Source organism: Copidosoma floridanum, unplaced genomic scaffold (genome assembly GCF_036245765.1).
Source record: "Copidosoma floridanum isolate Cflo_tuat_1 unplaced genomic scaffold, Cflo_Japanese_pri ptg000027l, whole genome shotgun sequence".
Taxonomy (NCBI): domain Eukaryota; kingdom Metazoa; phylum Arthropoda; class Insecta; order Hymenoptera; family Encyrtidae; genus Copidosoma; species Copidosoma floridanum.
Genome location: NW_028321904.1, coordinates 11,714,275 through 11,735,248, shown reverse-complemented (window position 1 = coordinate 11,735,248; position 20,974 = coordinate 11,714,275). Strand labels below are relative to the sequence as shown.

At 34.1% G+C, this 20,974-nt stretch overlaps 1 protein-coding gene and 1 non-coding gene across 4 annotated transcripts in view; one reads left to right on the top strand and one right to left on the bottom strand.

The window, feature by feature from the left end:
• LOC106636749 (uncharacterized) overlaps positions 1-20,974 on the top strand; it is a 246,912-nt gene that overhangs the window by 52,389 nt on the left and 173,549 nt on the right. For all 3 annotated transcript variants that reach the window (XM_014349244.2, XM_023391973.2, XM_014349243.2), the window contains 2 exons: positions 11,996-12,093; positions 12,187-12,375. In XM_014349244.2, coding sequence (XP_014204730.2) covers positions 11,996-12,093; positions 12,187-12,375 — 287 coding nt within the window. The remainder of the gene's footprint in view (positions 1-11,995; positions 12,094-12,186; positions 12,376-20,974) is intronic.
• On the bottom strand, positions 7,448-7,601 carry LOC111643771 (U1 spliceosomal RNA). Its single transcript, XR_002759745.2, has one exon. It is a non-coding gene; the product is annotated as a U1 spliceosomal RNA (small nuclear RNA).

The window sequence follows — 20,974 nt, the reverse complement described above, 5'->3', positions numbered from 1 at the left end:
TTTCAACGCCAGCCTTCCTCGCAGCATTTCATTGATTTCTTCTCGGTGAGGCGTGTGTCAGACGGTGTACTTAAATAATGGCACTACTTTTAAGGGTGCTGCTCGAGAAATAGCGGCACTATTTCATAAGAATTTGGTAAAAATGACGAGAATTGTCTCGGAGTTTTCTGAGCAGGGAATCAAATGGCAATTTATTTCCCCGTGAGCTCCCGATTTTGGGAGATTGTTGGAGGTGGTGGTGAAAAGTTTTAAATATAATTTTTGGTATGTTATTGGTGAGAGTATTCTAACTTTTAAAGAAATGTCCAAGCTGACTGCTTGTCTCAATTCTCGTCCTCTCTGGTACATGAGTTCCGTTGCTGACGATTGTGTAGCTCTCACTCTGGGTCGTTTTTTGATTGGCTCTGCTTCTCTCTTCATCTTAGAGTCCTGTTTGGAGGTTAATGCCGGTTTAAAGGACCTAGCCGTATAAGAAGGTAAAAAGTGCCTTAGCTCCAAAAATTCTGAAAAAATTCATATCGTCAAAGTTTGGAAAAAAAATTTTTTCAAATTTTGTTCAGACCTCAAAAACCGTTATGGGATCACTGGGGACCCAAAAACGTGTTTTTCGGTTTTTCTCAATTTTCTCGATTTTTAAAGCATGAAAAAATCTAAAAAAATTGTCAAGTTGTATTTTTGTGTTTAAAATATACATGAATTTTCTTCAAAATTTTAGCGCCAAATTTAAATTTTGAGGGACGTTTGAAATTTTAAAAAAGACGGTTTTTAAAAACCTGCCTAGGTGCGGGGCCGAAAAAAATGTATGTCTTATATTATATTTTTTTTCATTATCATGAATTATTTTAGATTTTTTTAAGCCGGGGGACATGTAGAAGAAAAATAAAAACGCTTTTTCGGACATATTTATTGATTTTTCTGATATAACCGCTTTAATTGGCACCAATAGTTCATAAACTAACACTGTAGTCATTTTAAGTCTGAAAACCATCTTTTTTTGCCAGATATCTATTTTTATAAAGAAGTATGATAAAAAAGTTTATACGATTGATAAAATAAATGAAAACTGGAAAAAAAATTAGAAAATGGATTTAGTTCACATGTGAGTGGAGCGAGCTTCAATTACACAATGGAGTGTGCTTCAATCACATTGCCTTTACACTAAGGGTGTTTTTTTCTCATTTCATTCAAGAAAATGATGTACTTGATGACGGGAAACACGAGGAAACCGACAGTTAGTTAGATTCTGTCATAAAACTGTATACATTCATATGTTGTAAAGAAGAAGTACTTCTTTACACCGTATGAATTTGAAATATGCCATTTGATTCTGTTCGTGGTTCACCTGTTGTTAGAGAGAGAGGGCGAGAGCAGCCGATGAAGTAAGATAGGTAGGAAAGGCTAGGTAAAACAGAGAGAGAGAGAGAGAGAGAGAGAGAGAGAGAGAGAGAGAGAGAGAGAACGAAAAAAGGGGAGTTCAGTTGGATAAAAAAATGCTTCCTAAGGCCGCAACTTATTGTAAAATAGCTGGATTTTTACATAACTTATTCGGTAAAAAAATATACAAATAGGTGAAGATCGTCCAGGTAAAGATGACTAATTTAGAAATTAAGCGCCCGGTGACTAAGTTCGTGAAATTGCTCGTCGGGCAGGATATCTCAACTCATTTTGCAAATGTAAGTGGGTAGCGAATCGATGTAGATTCTTTTGAGAGTAGAGGATGGCAGTTTAGTCATGCAGGTGTCTTGGCTCGGGCAATTCTTGCGTGCGTTAGCATTGTTTAATTTGTATACACGTAACACGGAGTGCAATAGGCGTGTAATATGCGACCGTTAAAAAAAAAATAAATATACCACGATATCCCGTAAAATAGCGTTGTAATATTGACTGGTTTTTGAATTGTATGTAAACTCATGTAAATATGTTCAGCTTTAATGCTCGTTTTTGTTATTAATTATTGGATTTGTATCCTTGTAATTGAAAACAGACTATTGTCTTTTTAAATTATATTATTAAGACAAGTTATGATATTATAGTACTATATTGATATATGGTCCTGTATAAAATTCAAATATTGCTGAATTGGATTAATTATTTTCATAAGTCTTAGTAACTAACAGTAATTGGAACTGATTATTTATTTAAAGTAATGATATTGAAATACGTACTTGGTAGTTTGGAGCATGAGTATTTATTCATAATTTATTTACATCCATCAATATTTCGCTGTCTTGCTGACAGCCTCTTCAGGATTAAAATCTACAATTATAACGAAATAAAACTTAGTGAAAATTTGATATGAGTAACACTTAATTTCTACGTACAAATATTCATAAATACAATAATATTGTACCATGTAGGTGCTAAAATAACACACTTTATGGACAACTATTCCGCCTGTAATTCAGTCCATATATTTACAAACTTTACTTAGTTCAATGGAAGTCATGTTCTTAAGAATACAATACTGTCATAAACATAAAAATTTGTTCATCCAAAGAGTGATATTAAGGTGGCGCTGACATGTTGAAAATGAAAGCCTGTTGAGATCGAAACACATACTAAATATGAATCACAGAGAACAATGAACATTGAACGAGGCAATATATCGAAGATGTAGAAAAGTGGTGCGAAATTTTATACGAACTGTTTATAATGAATATGATAATTTTACGTGTTTTTATTATAAAATAATTAACTATTGAAAACTACAATTTAATTTTTATACTTTTTTTCTTTTTATAACGTTAGCTGATAACAATATAAATAGACAATTAGATATAATAAAATTAAAAAAGTTTTACAAAAATTTCTTATTTTCAATGAAAAAAAGTATTAAATGTAATATGTGTTTCGATCTTAACAGGCTTTCACTTTCAACATGTCAGCGCCGCCTTAATATCATTCTTGAGATGAAAAAATTTTTATGTTTATGACAGAATTGTATTCTTAAGAACATGACTTCTATTGAACTAAGTAAAGTTTATAAATATATGGACTGAGTTATAGGCGGAAAAGGTGTCCATAAAGTGTGTTATTTTAGCACCTACATGATACAATATTATTGTATTTACAAATATTTGTACATAGAAATTAAGTGTTACTCTTATCAAATTTTCACTAAGTTTCATTTCGTTATAATTGTAGATTTTGATTCTGAAGAGACTGTCAGCAAGACAACGAAATATTGATAGATGTAAATAAATTATGAATAAATACTCATGCTCCAAACTACCAAGTTCGCATTTCAATATTATTTGATGACAAAGGAGTAAGTGAAAGAAGTCTATAGATATGTATAATTATTTAAAGTCTTACGGCTCCATCCAAGAAAAAGGAGCTACTCTAGTTGTAAATTTGTTATTGCTTGGTCGCATCAAGGTGGATGGTATGTTAGAATGAGTGTGATTTGTGAGTAGTTGCTCTAGTAATTAGACGGTGTGATGTGTGTAGTTTTAAGGAGTGAGGATGTGTGCATGCATCGTGTTGTAGAGTTCGGTGGCTTGCGATATATATGTATATATATTCTGTCGAATAGTATAGTGAGAAGAGGTATCATACAGTAAGGTGCAGAAGCAGACAGTTGCTTTTTCTTGCGCTTGGGATAATCGCAGCGATCGGACGCACTGGGCGAAGCTGCTACTCGTTGGCATCATTTTGTGACGAACTCATGTTGAGAGGCTGGCATCGGCGCGGCGCTTCAAGACTCAGCATCAACAGGCAGTTTTCTGTGTAGCTCGTAGTCACTTCATCGCAGTACGATGCCTTGCAATTTTTGTCAGGGCCAACGGAAGCGGTAGCTACAAGTATCGTTCGAGTCCGTTCACAAGAAGCTTCATCGATGGGGAGCATGTAAATTCCGTAAGAAAAGAAAAGCCCGACGCTTGTATCACATCCTATTCATTGTTGCTTGGTTTCGCTAGTGTAAACGCACTTTTAGCCAGTTGTAACGTTGTACCCAGCCAGCTAGGCACTCGCATACAACTACCTCGAGCATAACGCCATAGACAGCGGTGCAGCTCCTGCCCCTTTGATATGCCTGCTGTATCCCAGGCCGCAGTCCAAAGTCCCTCGCACAGCTATTTATTTTTTCTAATGTTATAGGCTCACCTTTGACAAGTTATTACAGTGCTCCCAAGCTTTAAACAGCTATGCAGCTTTGGCCCACGCAGTCATTTGATCACAACTAGCTAGCCAAAATTCTGCAGTACTCTTCTCAATGTACATAACCCTTGTGAGAAAACCCAGACAAATCACGAGTTACCACAAAGCCAACGCTTCTGACAATGCAATCAACGATTGCTGGTTGGCTGATAACGCACCACAACCTCTTTTATTTATTTGATTAGCCCTTAACGCTTATTGGCATATCGATTTAACCGGAAAATCATACTGGCGCCTTTATCAGCCTGGTCCCCACGTTTTAGTCCGTTTTACTTTCTCAAGAATGGAAGCATGACCACAAGTGACCTACATGCCAACGACCAACGAACTACCTCTCATGCCATACAGTCATATCAGCGTCTCTTAATAAGCGAGCGCGCGTGATGTAGGCCTGAAAGTCCATACCCAAGTTCGCTGAGCTCACACACAAGCACGTACAACTAAATCTTTGGGATTCACCACATACAATCACCCACGTGCGTGTAATCGACGCTGCGGCTCCATTGTAATCCTACGTCTAAACTGCAAACAGTAATAGATTTCTCAAAAACAGATTTTTTTAAAAATAAATACCTATTTACATAGCGTATTTATTTTTAGGCTTTATTGTCAATAAGTACATATAGCCTTGTTACAGTAAGGCACATTTTACATTATATTTGTCACATATTACAAATAATGGATACAATAATAGTTTTTGTAGTTCGCTGGTACGGTGATGATTTTACATTGACCACCTGGAGAGCGAAGGATCTAAGTGATAAACCATTTCGCTTGCGAGAAGGTCTCCCATCTCTTCACGAGGAGCTTTGCATGGTGAAATAGTACATGTGAAAATTCACAGAGGTACTTGCTTCAGGACTAGTCCAAAATCGAACTGCGGTCTCCCGTGGCCCAACCCGCAAGCCAGCCGACCAAGCCACCGTGTGCTTATAAAGAAAAAAAAAAAAAAAAAAACTCATGAACTGTGTAAGTTGTAAGGATCCTTTCAGCCTCTATCTAATAACATAAAAATAAAGAGTTCCTAATAGCCTCTATTACCCAACCAATCGAAAAGTTATTGCTATAGTTATGTATTTTCTTCGGGGAATATATCTTTTGAATTATGAAACGTGAACCTTAGCATGCTTAACACTTATTCCGATATCTAATGCGTATACGACCGGAAACTTCTCCTCAACTATGGTAAACGGTCCCTCATACCTTGATGTTAGTTTAACTGAAAATTAGTAGGTGGAACTAGACTAAGGATGAGTCTTACATTTAACCTAATCACCCACAGAAAATATAGCAGACTTTATACCCTTATTCTAATACTTCATCTGCGTTCAGGCTCGAGGCTGGAGGGGGTGTCTAGCGTTGAATGTATATGATATTGGCTTGTTTTTTATTGATAATGGTATTTAGATAAACAGAGATGGTTAACTCATACTGGCCTGCGAGAAGGGGATGAAAGGTGTTGCTAAACATCGATACGAGTAATTTTGAGAGACTCGAGCTCTCTCCTCGCTCGACCGCCGAAAGGGTCAGATACTTGTTTTGAGTTCGCGACTTCGTTGGTTTTTCAAAATTCTACTTTAAGCCGTGTTACGCTAAAAGAGCCTGATCCCAGCTTTGCCTACTATTCGCACAAATTCTTTGTAAGGAACACCACAAATTGCTTATACACTATTAAGAGCCTATAATTAGGGTTTATTGTACATATGTTTTGCTAATTGTTATGGATTATGTTTGGAGTTTATTTCAATCATTTAATAAATCCGTTATGCTGGCTTATACAAATAAGGGATGACAATTTTAATTGTTATAGTTTTATTAATTTAAACACGCTTCCACTGACCCTAAATTACCATAGACTCTATAATTTCTCTAGTTTTTGAGACATCGAGTCAAAGCGAACAATCTGTTATGAGCTTTATTAATAAATTTAGCCATTTAGTTACGTAATGCATTCACTCTTTTCAGTCTATCAGGCCAAACTTCGAGAGCCACTTCTAATATCAGCGCTTTCCTCTCTACCTCTCGTCTCAAGCTTTGAAACGGTCCAGGTTACCTAGTAAAATTAAGGTGGCTCCAGTGGCCTCAATGTTAAAATTATAAATAACCCAACCGAGGTTAATAAAATTGAATTATATTCTTTGAATTCCCATCTTTCTATTCGTATAAAAAAAAATTAAGGTTGACGATGAAAATTGTAAGAAATCATGCTTACAAAATCGTAGTTTGAAGACGGGTTGGATAGGAAATGCAAGCTTACGCGATATACAACCTACTGCTGCACTTATATAAATAACCCGTAAGGTGTAAAAAATATACTATCTTATATATATTATTACGCAGTTTTCGATGACGTCAGAAAAGTGTCTTATTATCGAACAAAATCTTTAAATAATCGGAGACTAAATATACAGTTGCGAGTGCAAGTCAGCTCTCAGCTGTCTGCATTCTGCAGAGTACATATATATAGGTATAACTACTCTTGAACTTAGGAGCGTACCGTAACAGTTCATCAATTAGGGCACCATAAAACTTTTTTGTTTTTGTATATTAACTCACTAAAGTAACAGATAAAATGTAGAATATGGCTTACAACAGTCTCTACGATAATTTTATACCATATTTTAAAGAAAATAATGATTAATTTTTAGTCTCCCCATTTTGATACGGCACTAGGCGCTGGAGCCACCTTAAGAAAGGCTAGTAAGACTTCAATGGATGCCTGTACATCCGTGTTAACTACATGTCAGAACTCATGCAGATACACGTCCCAAGAACGATGATCAGCCTCTATAAACCTGGTGATCGTCATCTTGAACATTCTATTAACCCTCTTCACTAGCTTCGCCTGAGAATAATAAGGAGACGTAGTTACGTGAGCCACCCATACTCAATCAATACCTCCACTGGCCATTTATTATAGAACTCCTTCTTATGGTTGATCAAGGAATATTCCAACTTTTCTTAACGGAACAGTACAAGTTCCTGGAATACAATGGCAATTTTTTTTCCGTTAGCCTTACACAGTTCCTTCAGTTTTATCCAACGGGTAAACATATCCTGAAAAACCACAATTTATTCATACCGGCTCTTACTAGGAGGCAGCTCCATCACATCAGCAGCCACTACTGTCTAGGGGCGTTTCATTATCCTCGAGCCCATCAAGTCCTGGGGTCCAGTCAGCGAAACTTTATATTTCTGGCATACTAGATATTGTTTAACGAACGTGTGGACTTCGTTCCACATGCCAGGCCAGAAATATTCTTTAGCCACTCTATCGTACGTCTTTTCCATCCCAAAGTATTTTGTACCAAAAATAATACGCCCAAATTATCCACTTTAGGGATATTCGCAGGGGTCAACCCAACCGTAGTACAATGGGAGGGCCTCACTCTGGAGGATCCGCCTTCTTGATAGTGGCTTCCTCTGCGCCAGGTTAGTACAATTGTTATTCCAGCACATTCAGCCATTAAAAAGCCCGACGTCCTTAGTTTGAACCCAAACATATACCACGGATCGTCAAAGGATTTCCAGTACTTTTTTTTTCAGCCTACAGTGACGTCCCATTTCCTACCACAGTCAATGCCTGCTGTTCTTAGATGGTCTTTGAATTGTTCAGCCACTGCCAGCCCTGCCAACGGAATGTCAGCTCCAGAATCGATCATCGTATCATATTCTTTGGGTTACAAAGAAACACGAGCAAACGGACGTCTGGGTATGTAATCCGCCCTGGCCACTTCACTACTTTCAGCTGTATTTACTACGGCCGTTGCCTCTTCCTAAGATAAAAATACGGGACTTATCGATATTTTCTTATCTCTACTATTTACAAACTTCAAGGTGATCTCCTTAAAGTTGGTTAAGCCAGAACAAGCTACTAATTTGACAAAATTCTTACAGCTATAATCTAACAGGATTCTTACGATCCATAGGCATAGGAAAACCTAGTAACCAGCCCTTTTTCGCTGCCACTTACTCAATACAATCCTCATAGTTACTATCAAAACCTAATGCCATGAGTGATGAGCTTTTTAGTAAGTTAGACGTGAGTATCGAATTCTCCTGAACTAGCCCTGTTAATGATGTCGACGGATTTTTTGGTTCAGGTTTATCGACTCTCACGTCTTCATTTATCTGCTGGGACTCTACTAATTTTGGTCAGAAAACAGGGATCTCTATTGTTCTTCCACCCACGCATTTCCCAAAAACTTCGGCATATCTGCACAATCCAGACAGTTTGCAAATATAACTCCCGATGTCCTGCATACCTGATATGATAATTGCAAATATGATATATTTAGTGGGCATTCCTTTGCTCTATGTCCTGGAGCTTTTAATTGCAAAAAGCAGTTGCTAGGGCCCTGAGCTCTTCGATTACCTGTTTCCTTTCACAAATAACATAAGCCATCGTTTTAATTGGATTAAAAGCTACTTTGTTCCTTTCCTTGAGGTGCTACATTCTATGGTTTAGGATTTGGTAAACATTTCGAAGGAATCATCGTTGCCTGAACGGAGTCTCCAGTCTTAATTCTTCTTTGTTGTTTTTATTTTTAGAGCCACTTTACTGGCTTTCTTCCGCTACAGCCACTTTTGCCGATTTAATTTGTGGTCTAAAATCTGCCGCAGTCGGAATTCTTGACTTCTCAACTAGAGGTAGGGGAACATGCCTTGCATCTAAATCTAATTCTTTTTCATTCGTTCTGACATATTTTTCTATATTTCCTAAAGTTCTCAGCCTTATATGTGCCATGCTCTTTCGATAAAATGCTTAGAGATTACGTAGAGCCAACTCTTCTTGCGTCTCCAAGGAAGGAGGGTTAGAAAATCTGCTAATAATACATTTGAAGCAGGACAGATACTTTGATATTTTGTTCTTTTTAACTTTGGTGTTCAAACTCAATTCTTCCATAAAATTTTCCCTATATAACTCCCCGAGGAACTGCGAGTTATATGCCTGTTAATCAAATTATTGATTAATGTGAAATCATTCCTATTGTATTGGTTATAGTTTTTTGCATGATCATAGAAAGCCAAGATAATGATGATTCTGCCAGCGCGAATGATTTGACACGCCTGAGTTCATTTCTTCAAGTGCTGGCTGGTGCTCATCCCCACTACGCTCCCACGTTGGCCATCACGATGCGTATAACATTAGTTTTGCAACAAACTACATCGATAAAATGTGATAGAACATTTTTCCACAAAATTTAGCTAATAAGATGAGAAAAAATGTTTTCTCTCTTTGTAAACCAATACACCCATTGATTTTCGTTGAGGGCTATTTTGTAACGTTAAACCCATCTAACTAGGCAAACGCATACAACTACCCTGAGCACAACGATACATACATCTACATACATCTGTGCAGGTCTGGCCTATCTGATACGATTGCTGTGTCCCGGTGCCAATGGCTCACCTTTGACAAGCCACTACAATGCTCTCTAGACTCTACTACCCGCAAACCCCTGGAGCTACTTACCATGAATTCGCAGCCACTACCTGGTTCACTCAAGGAGGACACAAAGTACATCTCGTGACACGAGTCACCGCTAGCCACGTGTCACGTATCCACTAATACCTGGCTCTAAGAAGTCACTAACCCAAAGTGAAGGGCACGAAAACGCGTCACCCTCACTGTCTCGTGCACACTGTAGCCACTGTATAAACCGTCGAACATTACTTAGCGCTATCCTTACGACCTTGTGTACCCTAAGTTCTCCGGGTTCTGGCCCCAGTTTTCTTGCAACCCACCCAGCCACCGAATCACACCCTACCAGCTAGCACCCTGCAGTTCTTTTCCTGGTCGACAAAATTCTTATCAGAAAACCCAGACAAATTGCGAGCTACACAACATACGCATCCAATGATACACAGAATTTCCTAATCACTTAAACCACAGAAAATCTAAAAGCCTTCCAGTAGGAGAAACGCAACCACAATACTCGAGGCCAGCTGCTTTTTTTTGTTTGATATCTCGAAAACTCCATACCAGCAACCCTTGATTAATCACCTATTGTCTATCAATGAATGCTGATTGGCTACTTACATATCAGCGTCCTCTTTTATTTAGCTAACTATCCCTTAAACCTTATTGGCATATTAATTTAACAAAAAAATTGTACCGTCGTATTTACAAGCCCGGTCCCCACCTTTTACTACATTTCACTTTCTCAAGAGTGGAGGTGTAGCTACAAACAACTGACCCGTCAACGTCCAATAAACTGTACCTCTTATGTTATTGAGTCATGTCAGCGTCGCTCAACGAGCGCGCGCGTGCACGTCTTAGGTCTGAGAGTCAATACCTGAGTGCGCTGAGCTCACACACAGGTACGTGCTATTGATAAGAATAAATAGTTTACTTAAGTAATTGTAACACGTCAAACTTACCTAACATTTTACTTCTGTTAAAGGTAATTTTTATAGGGATTATTAGGTTGTTTGGTTATTAATTATAACTACCTGAAAAAATCCCGCAAGTTCGAAGGCCGTGAGTAAGCGAAATAATATCATAGGTTTGAAAAAAGGTAATTGCAAAATTATTCGTCAACTGTTCTGTTAACGATAAAGTTGACTCTATGGTAAGCTAGATGCAATCAAAAGACGGAGGAAAAAAAGATGACCTACATAAAGAATATCTAATGATTATTTATAATATAACAAATTTGCACAACAATATCCAACATACTTTGGAGGACGTTCATCACTTGAATTTTTTCAAAAATTATTTTCAAAAAAATGCCTTAAAACTACTGAACAAAAAAGTTTAAGAAAAAATAAAAAAGAAACAGTAGTATCTTTTTGGTACTTACTTCATCAGACTGTTATTTAATAAACAAGACTTAATTGCTACCTTTAAAGTAATATTGAATATGCAACTTTTATTACTTAACAGAAAATTATCTGCCAGGATGAAGCATTATAATCAAGTATATAAAATTTTAAATGAAAGCGTTAACATTATTAGTTAGATACTTTTGGGCGTAGAAAAAGTATATAAAATTAGAGATTGATCTTTCCATGGCAATAAAATGTTTATCTGCATCTTAATGTATTGGATTTATTGTTAAATTGTTTGACACATCACATTTAGCATTACATATATTATTGGTAGAAAATAATCTACTACAACAAACAATCATTACTGACAATAATTTAATTTATATTATCTGTTTTTCCATACTTTTTTGGTTTTCAGTGAAAAACTATTTACTAATAATCAAATATTGCTGCCCTAGTACCTCTTGTGGTATTAAGTGCCTCTTACTTAGTTAAATAAGCCCTATTAGGCAATATGCTCTTTTTTTCTCTCTCTCACTTTATGTACACACTTACATAAGTTTCCGTACACACAGGTAAACGTGTGTGAATAATTATTATTTATTGCTATCATGCTATCTTAACTTCATTGATGTTTTGATTGAGCTTTCTGTCATTTCTACTCTCTTTACCTTCGGTGAATTGCAAGGCAGTCTGCCATTATTTAACGTTGATATTCAACGTCCGCGGTACACGGTCTAGTACCCATAAACCGTGCACAGTATGTACTGTATACCATTTACAGTGAAAACGATGTGTCGAGTACGGTACACGCAACCAAAGTACAAAGAGTAATTAACACCATTTACCTTGCGCAGTTAATAATACACGGCGCACGGTAGCAGGCCCCTAGTCACTGCCTTAACAATTAATACTTTAATGTCTGTCACGAAGACTAGTACACATTTCTGATAGCAATACCTGTGTTGTAATTTACTTACAATTAGACATCTTTATGATTAAATAAATTTTTTGCTATAAAATAAACGTTGTTTTTTGTTTTTGTTTTTTTCACAAATAGAAGCAGAAGTATTTGATACTACATTTTTAGAAGAAACAAGTAACTATACTAAAAAAGTGTTGAAAACTATATTCAATGGATCTCAAAAAACATTTGAGGTAATTATTTAAATGGTATAAAAATCTTTATTAAGTGCATGACTACAAATTATAATTTTTTTTCAATTATAAATGAATGTTTAACAATTTCAGGTTCTTCTTAGTAATTATTCTACTAATACTTTTCTTACTAAAGGAGTAGTCGATAAATTGATGTTGATAGCTAGATCCATGCTCATATCTCATAATGCACAATATACAAAAGTTTCCATGCGCACCTGTCAGTTAATAATGGCACTTACCAACGATAGCAAAGCAGTGTATCACCATCAGCTCGATTCAGTAATGTTCAAAAAAATTTTTTATTACTAATCAAACAATTTTCATAACTATCACGTATAAATTTTAGACTATTGGCTGGGGTTTATAGGAATTTTTTTAAACCGCATCTAGTTTTGTACCATACTTTACATACTTCTGTATTTACTCTAGCTTCTGTTAATTTTATTGCACATCATAATAATATGAGATTCCACTTGTTTTATGCGCCGAAAAAACTTAGACAATCGTTTTAAAATTTTTTGAATGATACGTATAATTTACGTGATACGGTCAAGCCGAGCACTTGTTGTACGCGAGGATCTTTTATTTAATTGTTAGGAAACACGGAGGGAATAAAACTTTTTATAGTCTTGGCGTTTTTAAAGTAGTGTTCATTAAATAGAGTATGTGTATTTTAATGGCAGAGCTTAGAGTACAACAAATGATGGCTCTTTGTTTGTTGATACGCCTGATATATACATAACATTATTCGTGGAGAAGTTACTAAAGGTAGGTACATAGAAACATATACAACCAATCCTTTTAGAATCAAAACTGATTTATACCATGTCTATTGGCTTCTATTCATACTAGATTGAACGTTAAGATTCACACAGTATCATAATAATAAACAGATTAGATAAGAAAGAACAAGATCTAAAATCAAAGTATGTATGAACATACAATAAATGTTACAAAATTAGAAAGTGATGATTTTAAATTATAAGGCAAAGTTATAGTTATTGTAATGACTAATAAATATAACGAGTTATGCGAAAAGAAAGTAGAAATAAAGATATGACTTTAAAAGCTTATACGAACATAACTAATACATAATATGGTAATTTTATTTATGTTCTACTTTTCATCTTTATAAACCTACATGCAGTTATGGTTAGTAATTTCGGGAATACTTCAGGGACCAAAAAAAAAATACTTGTCATTATAAAAACTTTTAATAATACCAAAAAGTAAGATATACACTCAAAGTGCACAGCGCAGCAGTCTGTTCTCGACTTCTCTCTCACATATATTTAACCTCATGCTTTAACGAGCAGAGAAAATCTGTCGACCCATTGTTTCAAGCTTCAATCACTTGCACTTTCCTTTCGAGATAAGCCACGTGCTAAAAATTCCGTAGAGATAGTGTTGCTCGTCTACGTTTTGTAGGGCTTGTGTCCAAGATTAAGTAAAGATATTCATCCATGGCATGTTGGAAACATGTCTGAACTTTTTGAGATTTTTTGTGCGCTTCGTTTTTTTTGTAATAAAGCAATGAAAGTCAAGTTTTTAATGAAGGGGGGATATAAATTGTCACTCAAAGACATATGTAACATTACTTATCTTTTAAAAGCATTTATAAAATTTCGACCACATGTTGGTCGTTAAAATATAAAGATTTAAAAATAAAATTTGTTTGAATCAACCGCTTATTAACGAAGATGTTAACGAAAATGTAAACAAGCACTATTTAATGTTAATTCTTGTATTAAATAGCTTCTCCAAATTTTTCTGTTGCGTACGAAAACTAAATATTTTGTACACTCAGAAGGCATGTAAGAATTAAAAAAGTTTGATTTTTTAAAATTTCTAACACATTTTTGTTGTTTGGAAACTATTAGTATTCACTTGTATGTTACATTTTTCTTCGAGCAAATAAAAGAATTTCTGTTTTGCGGAAAAAATTTGCAACAATCTAGAGAATCTAAAGAGTACTCTTTAGTTTTTTGAGTAATATTTAATTGAGAATTCTGAGAAGAACAAATGACGTGAACATTGTTTTAATTTTCGGTGATACTTGTATCTTTGTCATACCGAGGGAACCACCTAAGTATCTTTCAGACCTACTTAACTTGTTTTTTTTTTTTTTTCATAACTAAAAAAAGAAATTTTTTTTAAATTTTAATTTTAAAAGAAACTACACTTGAAACATAAAATTTTGTATCCAAACACTTGTATTTGTGATCCATGTTAATGACTTTAAAAACTGACTTATCAAATTATAGTTATAGTTTTCTACTAAAAGAATCATTCTTTACCACAGTTCTAGCCCCATTTGATAGTAAGACGTTTAACTAAGAAGTTTAACTTCACTTCGAAACACTGCTAGTTTACTTTCTCTGCTACTTGTCATGAAGCATTACTAAAACTTGTTTTTATAAGACTAGCATTAGTAACTAAAATACTAAAAGTTTCAATTTTTATCAGAAGTATCTCATTCTTGGACAACTTAGAAATCCTGGATCCTTTCTTATAACGTTCACACAAAATAGATCAACTAATATAATTAATGCATGTTGTAGATACGAGTACTTATGCACTGCCAATGTCTAGCAGTTGACATCATGTACGAGTATGACAACCATCAGAGTGCGTTAGGCTTGACTGAAAAAGTTGAAAAAAATTTATAAATATTAAACATTCATGCACTTTGGCTCTTTGCTTTCTCATAAATATTAGTTGTGTATTTATAATATTTTTATTTATGTATAAAAATTTTATCGTTAATTTGGTTTTTCTATAGGAGTGAAGTCATCATATAAATGAAATTAACTGTCAAGAAGATTATCAGAATTCTTTATAATCGATTAAAGTGTCATTTGAGAAACTTGAACTTAAAATATTGAATTATAAATAGCTTTTTTGGTTCATTTACGACATCGGTACTATATGTTACAAAATAAAAAAGATCATCCTGACACTGAATAATACGTCTAAAATCGTTTTACAATAAATTTTTATATATTATTGTATAGACTTAAAGCCAATGAAAATATTCTTTCACATTTACAATCAAATTTTTGTCTTCCACTTTGTCAAAATTTTGAAGAACAAAATTTTACTCATAACGAATATACTTACGTTTTTGATAATTAATTTCTAAATCATGTAAAAGCAGAAATAGTAAAATATTAAAGCATAGATCACATTATTTAAGGGTGTTAATAAATCTGATAAGTGAAATTTACATGAAATTTTCAATCAAATTTCTAAACATTATTCGTAAAGGTTTGCCTTCACCTAAGCTTAATTTGAACTTGAGAACAACTCTTGTGTTGATACAAAATATAAGTATAGTTGATGTATTATGTAACGGTACTAAATTGCAAATTACAAAGTTAATTATATTCTGAAGCTTGCAATTAAAGAAAAAATTGGAAAAAGAGTTTTTATACCAAAAATAACTTTGAATACAGGAAATTAAGCCTCATTACCTTTTATCATGTACAGAAAACAATTTTCTTGAGTCTTAGCGTTTTTTATGACTATAAACAATTATGAGGGTCAAAGTTTTAACAGTATTTAATTATATTTGAAAAAACCACTATTTTTGCATAGTCAATTAATTATACGTCGCGTTTAAGAATACTATTTTCATTCAAATAATACGTAGTAATAATTTGGAAATAGAAAGTATTGTTTGGGAAATAATTTTTGACGTTAACTAATCTGAAGTAGATAAAAAAAAATAATTTTTATACATTTGTAAATGTAAAAAATTGTATTCAATATTATAGTGCAGCTTATTTAAATAATAAATAAATGTATGAGTTTCATTAAATTACTATTGCGATATTGTTTCATGACCGAATAAGTTAAATATTTATAATTATTTTATACTTCTTACTTTTCATAAAAATCGAAATTTTACTGTAATATTCTACGTTGATATTGTTTTTACGTATGCTGCTTAGTTTTATTAATTATCAACAATTTAAAAAAAGGTTGCTTAGAACCACTGATTTGTTTTAAAAATTTATGTTTGTAATATTTAAAGATTAGAATAGAACATAGAAACATACGGATTTATAAAATATGTACATGACGTTTTTAAATATTATAGAGTTCTTATAGCATTTTTTTGTACGTTGCGCATCATCTAGGTTAAGGACAAACTGGTAAACTCCATTAAATACAGAGTGTTTTAAATTTTGAGCCCGGAAAACTATACTACATAATTAAGCTCATCAAAAGCTCTCGAAAAGCTCTTTACAAAATTTTGATTCAACTATAAATTATTGAGACATTGTTAATTTAAACATCAGTCAACCCCACCAATCACAGAGCACTAAGCATCGTTGAGTGTTGACTACGTATTCGCTCCGTGCATCAGGTTGGAGGGGATAAAAAAAACGACTGCAGCGCTGTAGGTGAGCAAAGTTGGCGAACCCGTACCCCCATGAATCGTACAGTAAACGTTGTCTTGTATGAGAAAAGATATTATTTCATTTAAAGTAATTAGTTGAGAAATCGAAGGCGGAAAAAAAATGTTATTTAGCCAAACCGGGTCTATAATACGGATAAATAATTTTTCTAGGCACTTCAAATCGCCCAAAATTTTAAATAATGGGTTATTAAATATCATCTGTCATACAGTACACAAAACACATACTTATCTGTAATGTTGTATACGTGAGAGGATGAACTCCAAGCAGTCGACATAGGCTGCCGCTAGCTGTATCATCTGAATCAGTGTTTACGTTTACAAAGTAACGAAATGCGTACGAGACAGTGCTGCGTTGTTAATTGCAACAAGAAAGAAAAGCAGGGGGTGGTGCTGTATAAATTCCCAAGTAGACCCCATGAAACAAAACAAAAGGAGCTGTCAGCTCACGTCGGAGATACAGCGGTCTTCGTTAATCTGATGAATAAATTACACATTTATGTATATGTTACCATAACCTACATTTGTCAAGCATAGGCAATAATGTACTTACAGATAATTCTACTTTGTATGGATTTAAGCTGACAGATGTTTATCTCACAACATAGCAATTGATCAGATGACCGACTCCTTTATTTACATATTCCTGTACGTAGGCAACGTGCCCACTCTCTACTAATTTTTTAGCTTTTTTCAGCGTTTCATTATTAAAAACTATGTTGCAACTTATACTTCTGAAGCCTGTTTGGATAATCATATCCATTTTTTAGGGTGCTGATGTTCACGCGATAGCAGTATGTACGTCTTATTCAATAAATAATACTTTCTCCTATAAGCGACAGTGTTACGATTTAATCATACGGGGGTATGGTATTGCGTGATTCTGACACCGAGGGCGGCGCTGCGTGTCATGCACGGAGCGAATAGCTAAACTCTTTTACGGCGAGGGAGGTAATGGATATGCCAGAGAACAAGGTAACTGACTGAAGAGATTTAATCAGTTACCATACCAGCTCAGAATTCAAATAGCAAGGCCAAAGATTTTAATCAAGAGCTGATTTCTGAGAAATGATTACGCGCATCAACTGTGTTTATTCAATGCAGCTCTTTTTTTCTGTAAATTTTACTAAAAAACAATTTCATTACATTTCTCTAAGAAACTCATCACCTGATAAAAAAAAAACAGAATGCGAGAAGGTCTCACGCGTTGAGTGCAAATAGTCAAAGAAATTCTTGATTTTTCAACGGTTAAATACTTAAAGACGAAATTTTTATTTTTTGGGAACTAAAGTACCATAGAAAAAAATGTAAAACAAAAAAAACAAGAAGGTTTGCGCATCAAGCACGTTTATTGAGCACAAATCTCCTACCTTTTAAGTACGATAATCTAATATTAAAATTGTATTTTTTTTTAAACTCCTAAAAAGTTGTACAGATAATAGTTAGGAAAGGCTAACATTTACTAAGTAAAATTATTTTGAATTTAAAACTTTCATTCGAAACGATACAATCTGAACTTGGCGAATTTTTGAAAATCTACTCAAAATCCGAATTAAAAAAGTCGAGGAAAGTATGCTCGTCGAAGGCGTCGGTACAGTGCATCTTTTTTCCTCTTAAATTTTTGAACTATACTACACAAGAAGGGCAAACAGATCACGAATTAGGTGCGATTATTTAGCGCAACTTCAAGACTTTCAGAAACTTAGATCAGATAGAACAGTGAATAATTGTTTTTCTCAGAAACTGTTTCGTCTAATAAATAATAAAAACACAAATAAATAAAATTAAGATTAAGCACGTCAAGTGCGCTTATGCAGCACAGCTTGTTAAAGCTGTACATTTTACTAGAAAAGTATTAGCTGTAAATTCTTAGAAAACTCTATTGCCTAAAAAAACATTAAAATTTATGGATGCGAGAAGGTCTCACGCTTTAAGCGCGTTTACTCAGGGCGAATCGTTGTGTTTTTTCTTCTAACTATGTATCGATAGGTATTAAACTTCTTGGAAACTAATACTACATCACGATTTTAAATATAGAACAAGGGAATTTCGCGCATCAAGCGCGTTTATTTATCGCAAAGTACCTACGTTGAAAGTGTAAATATTTAACACTAACATTTTTCTTTTTTTAAACCTCTACAACGTCATAAGGAATAAACGATAAAGAAGGTCAATCATACATAGCATTGAAAAAAAAATTTTTAATTTTTGAACTATTTTAAAAATAAAAAAAAATGACAAAAAAGTAACGCTCGTTGCGCGAGTTTGCTTGGTGAGATTCTTTTTATTTTCAAATCTTTATTTTTATCGATAGATTTTTAACATTTTAAATATTTTATAGCCTTCTCAGAATCTAAACAAGAAAAATTGAGAAAAGAATGCGCTTTGAGGGCGTCTATACGGCGCATCTTTTTTACTGTCTAATTTTGACTGTAAAAGAATAGGGTTCGAATATTTTTGATTTTCAGTACTATATCAGACAAAGAAGGAATAAAGATTAGAAGCGTCAAGTGCGAGTCAAGCAAAAATTTAAGAACGTGACGTTTCAGGCAAGGTTTCGTGGGGCTATCATACCATACCAGGAATTTAAAAAAAAGCAAGAAGATTAGGAGCGTTTATCTCTTTCATTTTGCTAATTTCTTTTTCTTTTCAATTTTCACTGTGAAATAAAAAGATTCAATTTTTTTGTTAACTTTATTTCCATGTTAAGAGGAAAAAAGAGGTCAAGAAGATTACGAATGTTGAGCGTGATCGTTCATCGCCATTCTATGACATTTTTAAACTTACTTTGAGAAGATAGAAATCAAAAATAAAATAAAAAATGAAGGTGAAAAGGTTATGTGTGTCGAGTAATTTTATTTATTGCAGTTTGATGACTTTAAATTTCATAATTTATTTTTAAATTATTGGTACCATATCTGCAATTAAGAAAAACGTAGTCAGAAGATTGCACGTTTACGCGCAACTCTATTACTTAAAAAAACTAACTTTCAAAAAATGAGATTTTAATTTTCTTTTAATTGATTACGTGATTAAATAACATTCATTCAAATAAGCGGAAGGATTAGACGCGCGAGGTATATGATACAGCCTAGCTTTTGGATTCCAAAGAAGTGACTATTCAAAAAAAAGTATTAAAATTTTTTTTTCTTATAACTGCTTTATAAAAAAAAAAATACAAAAATTTTGCGCGTTTACAGCGTGTATTTGGCACAACTTGTCGAATTTACAATTCTACTCAAAAAATGAAGGATTTGAATTTCTTCTAAAATTTACCTATTGACCTACAATATTAATTATGGAAGGCAAGATATCTGCGCGTGGAGGACATTTATACAGTATAGCTTTTATACTCTTGAATTTTTCTGAAAAAAGGTAGAATTTGAATATTTGTTCAACATTAGTGCTGGTTTAGGGAAAAAAGGCATAAAAATTATGCGCATCAAGGGCGTTAATTCATTACAACTATCCAACTTTAAATGAATAACGGTAAAAAGAATTTTAATACTTAAAAAATTTTACTAAGAATAAAAATGTCAGTTTAGAATGCCAGGATTTAAAACCTGTTAAGGGTGTTGTTACAATGCAGCTCTTTTACTTTTGAATTTTTACTATAAATTTTTTTTCCAATTTTAGAGAAATATCAAGATTCAATGCAATTTCTTTAGTAATTTTTAAGAATAGTTTTTTATTTCGTCACACTTTTTCCAGGCTTTGGACAGGCAGTATATTATTTAATACTCTAGCGTGTTTAAAAAAAAATTAATTTCATATCTTGTTCTAAATGGCTCTTTCCTTGCCTCTTCCTCTAACCACTCTAAATGCTGCAAAAGGTTGGAAAAAGTCATATTAATCGATGGTCGAAATATTTTAATTACATTTCGAATTGCATTTTATCTTTACAACAAGTGCTTGATGTGTCCCCCGTTGTTTTCGATAACTAAATTAGCTCTTCGAACAATATTATTGACAGATCTTTGGGCCATTTCTCTTTCACACACCTCATCAAATTCCCGGACTATTCTCTGTCTTCAGTTCTCAGCATCAACAGGTTCAGTTTGTCCACCGATTCCTTGACGCAGCCCCAGAGAAAATAGTCTAGCGGGTTCAGGTCAGGGAAACAGGCTGGCCACGCTGACTTCCTCGACCTATCCACCTCTTCGGAAAGGTGCTGTTACGATACCTTGTGACATTAGCTATAAAATGGTCTGGGGCTCCATCATGCTGGTAAATGAGTCTCAGTCGTGTCACAAGCGGGACGTCTTCTAACAGCTCAGGCAACTGGTTTTGCAAAAAATCCAGATACGCTGCACCGTTAAGCCGAGGAGGCAAACATTCAGGACGAATCTACAAATTAAAAAAATGGAGGAGTCAAGAACAATACGTACTTAAATGATATTGAAATATTGTTATTTCTACAAAAAATAACTAAGTGATCCCGTTTTAGTGGTTTCT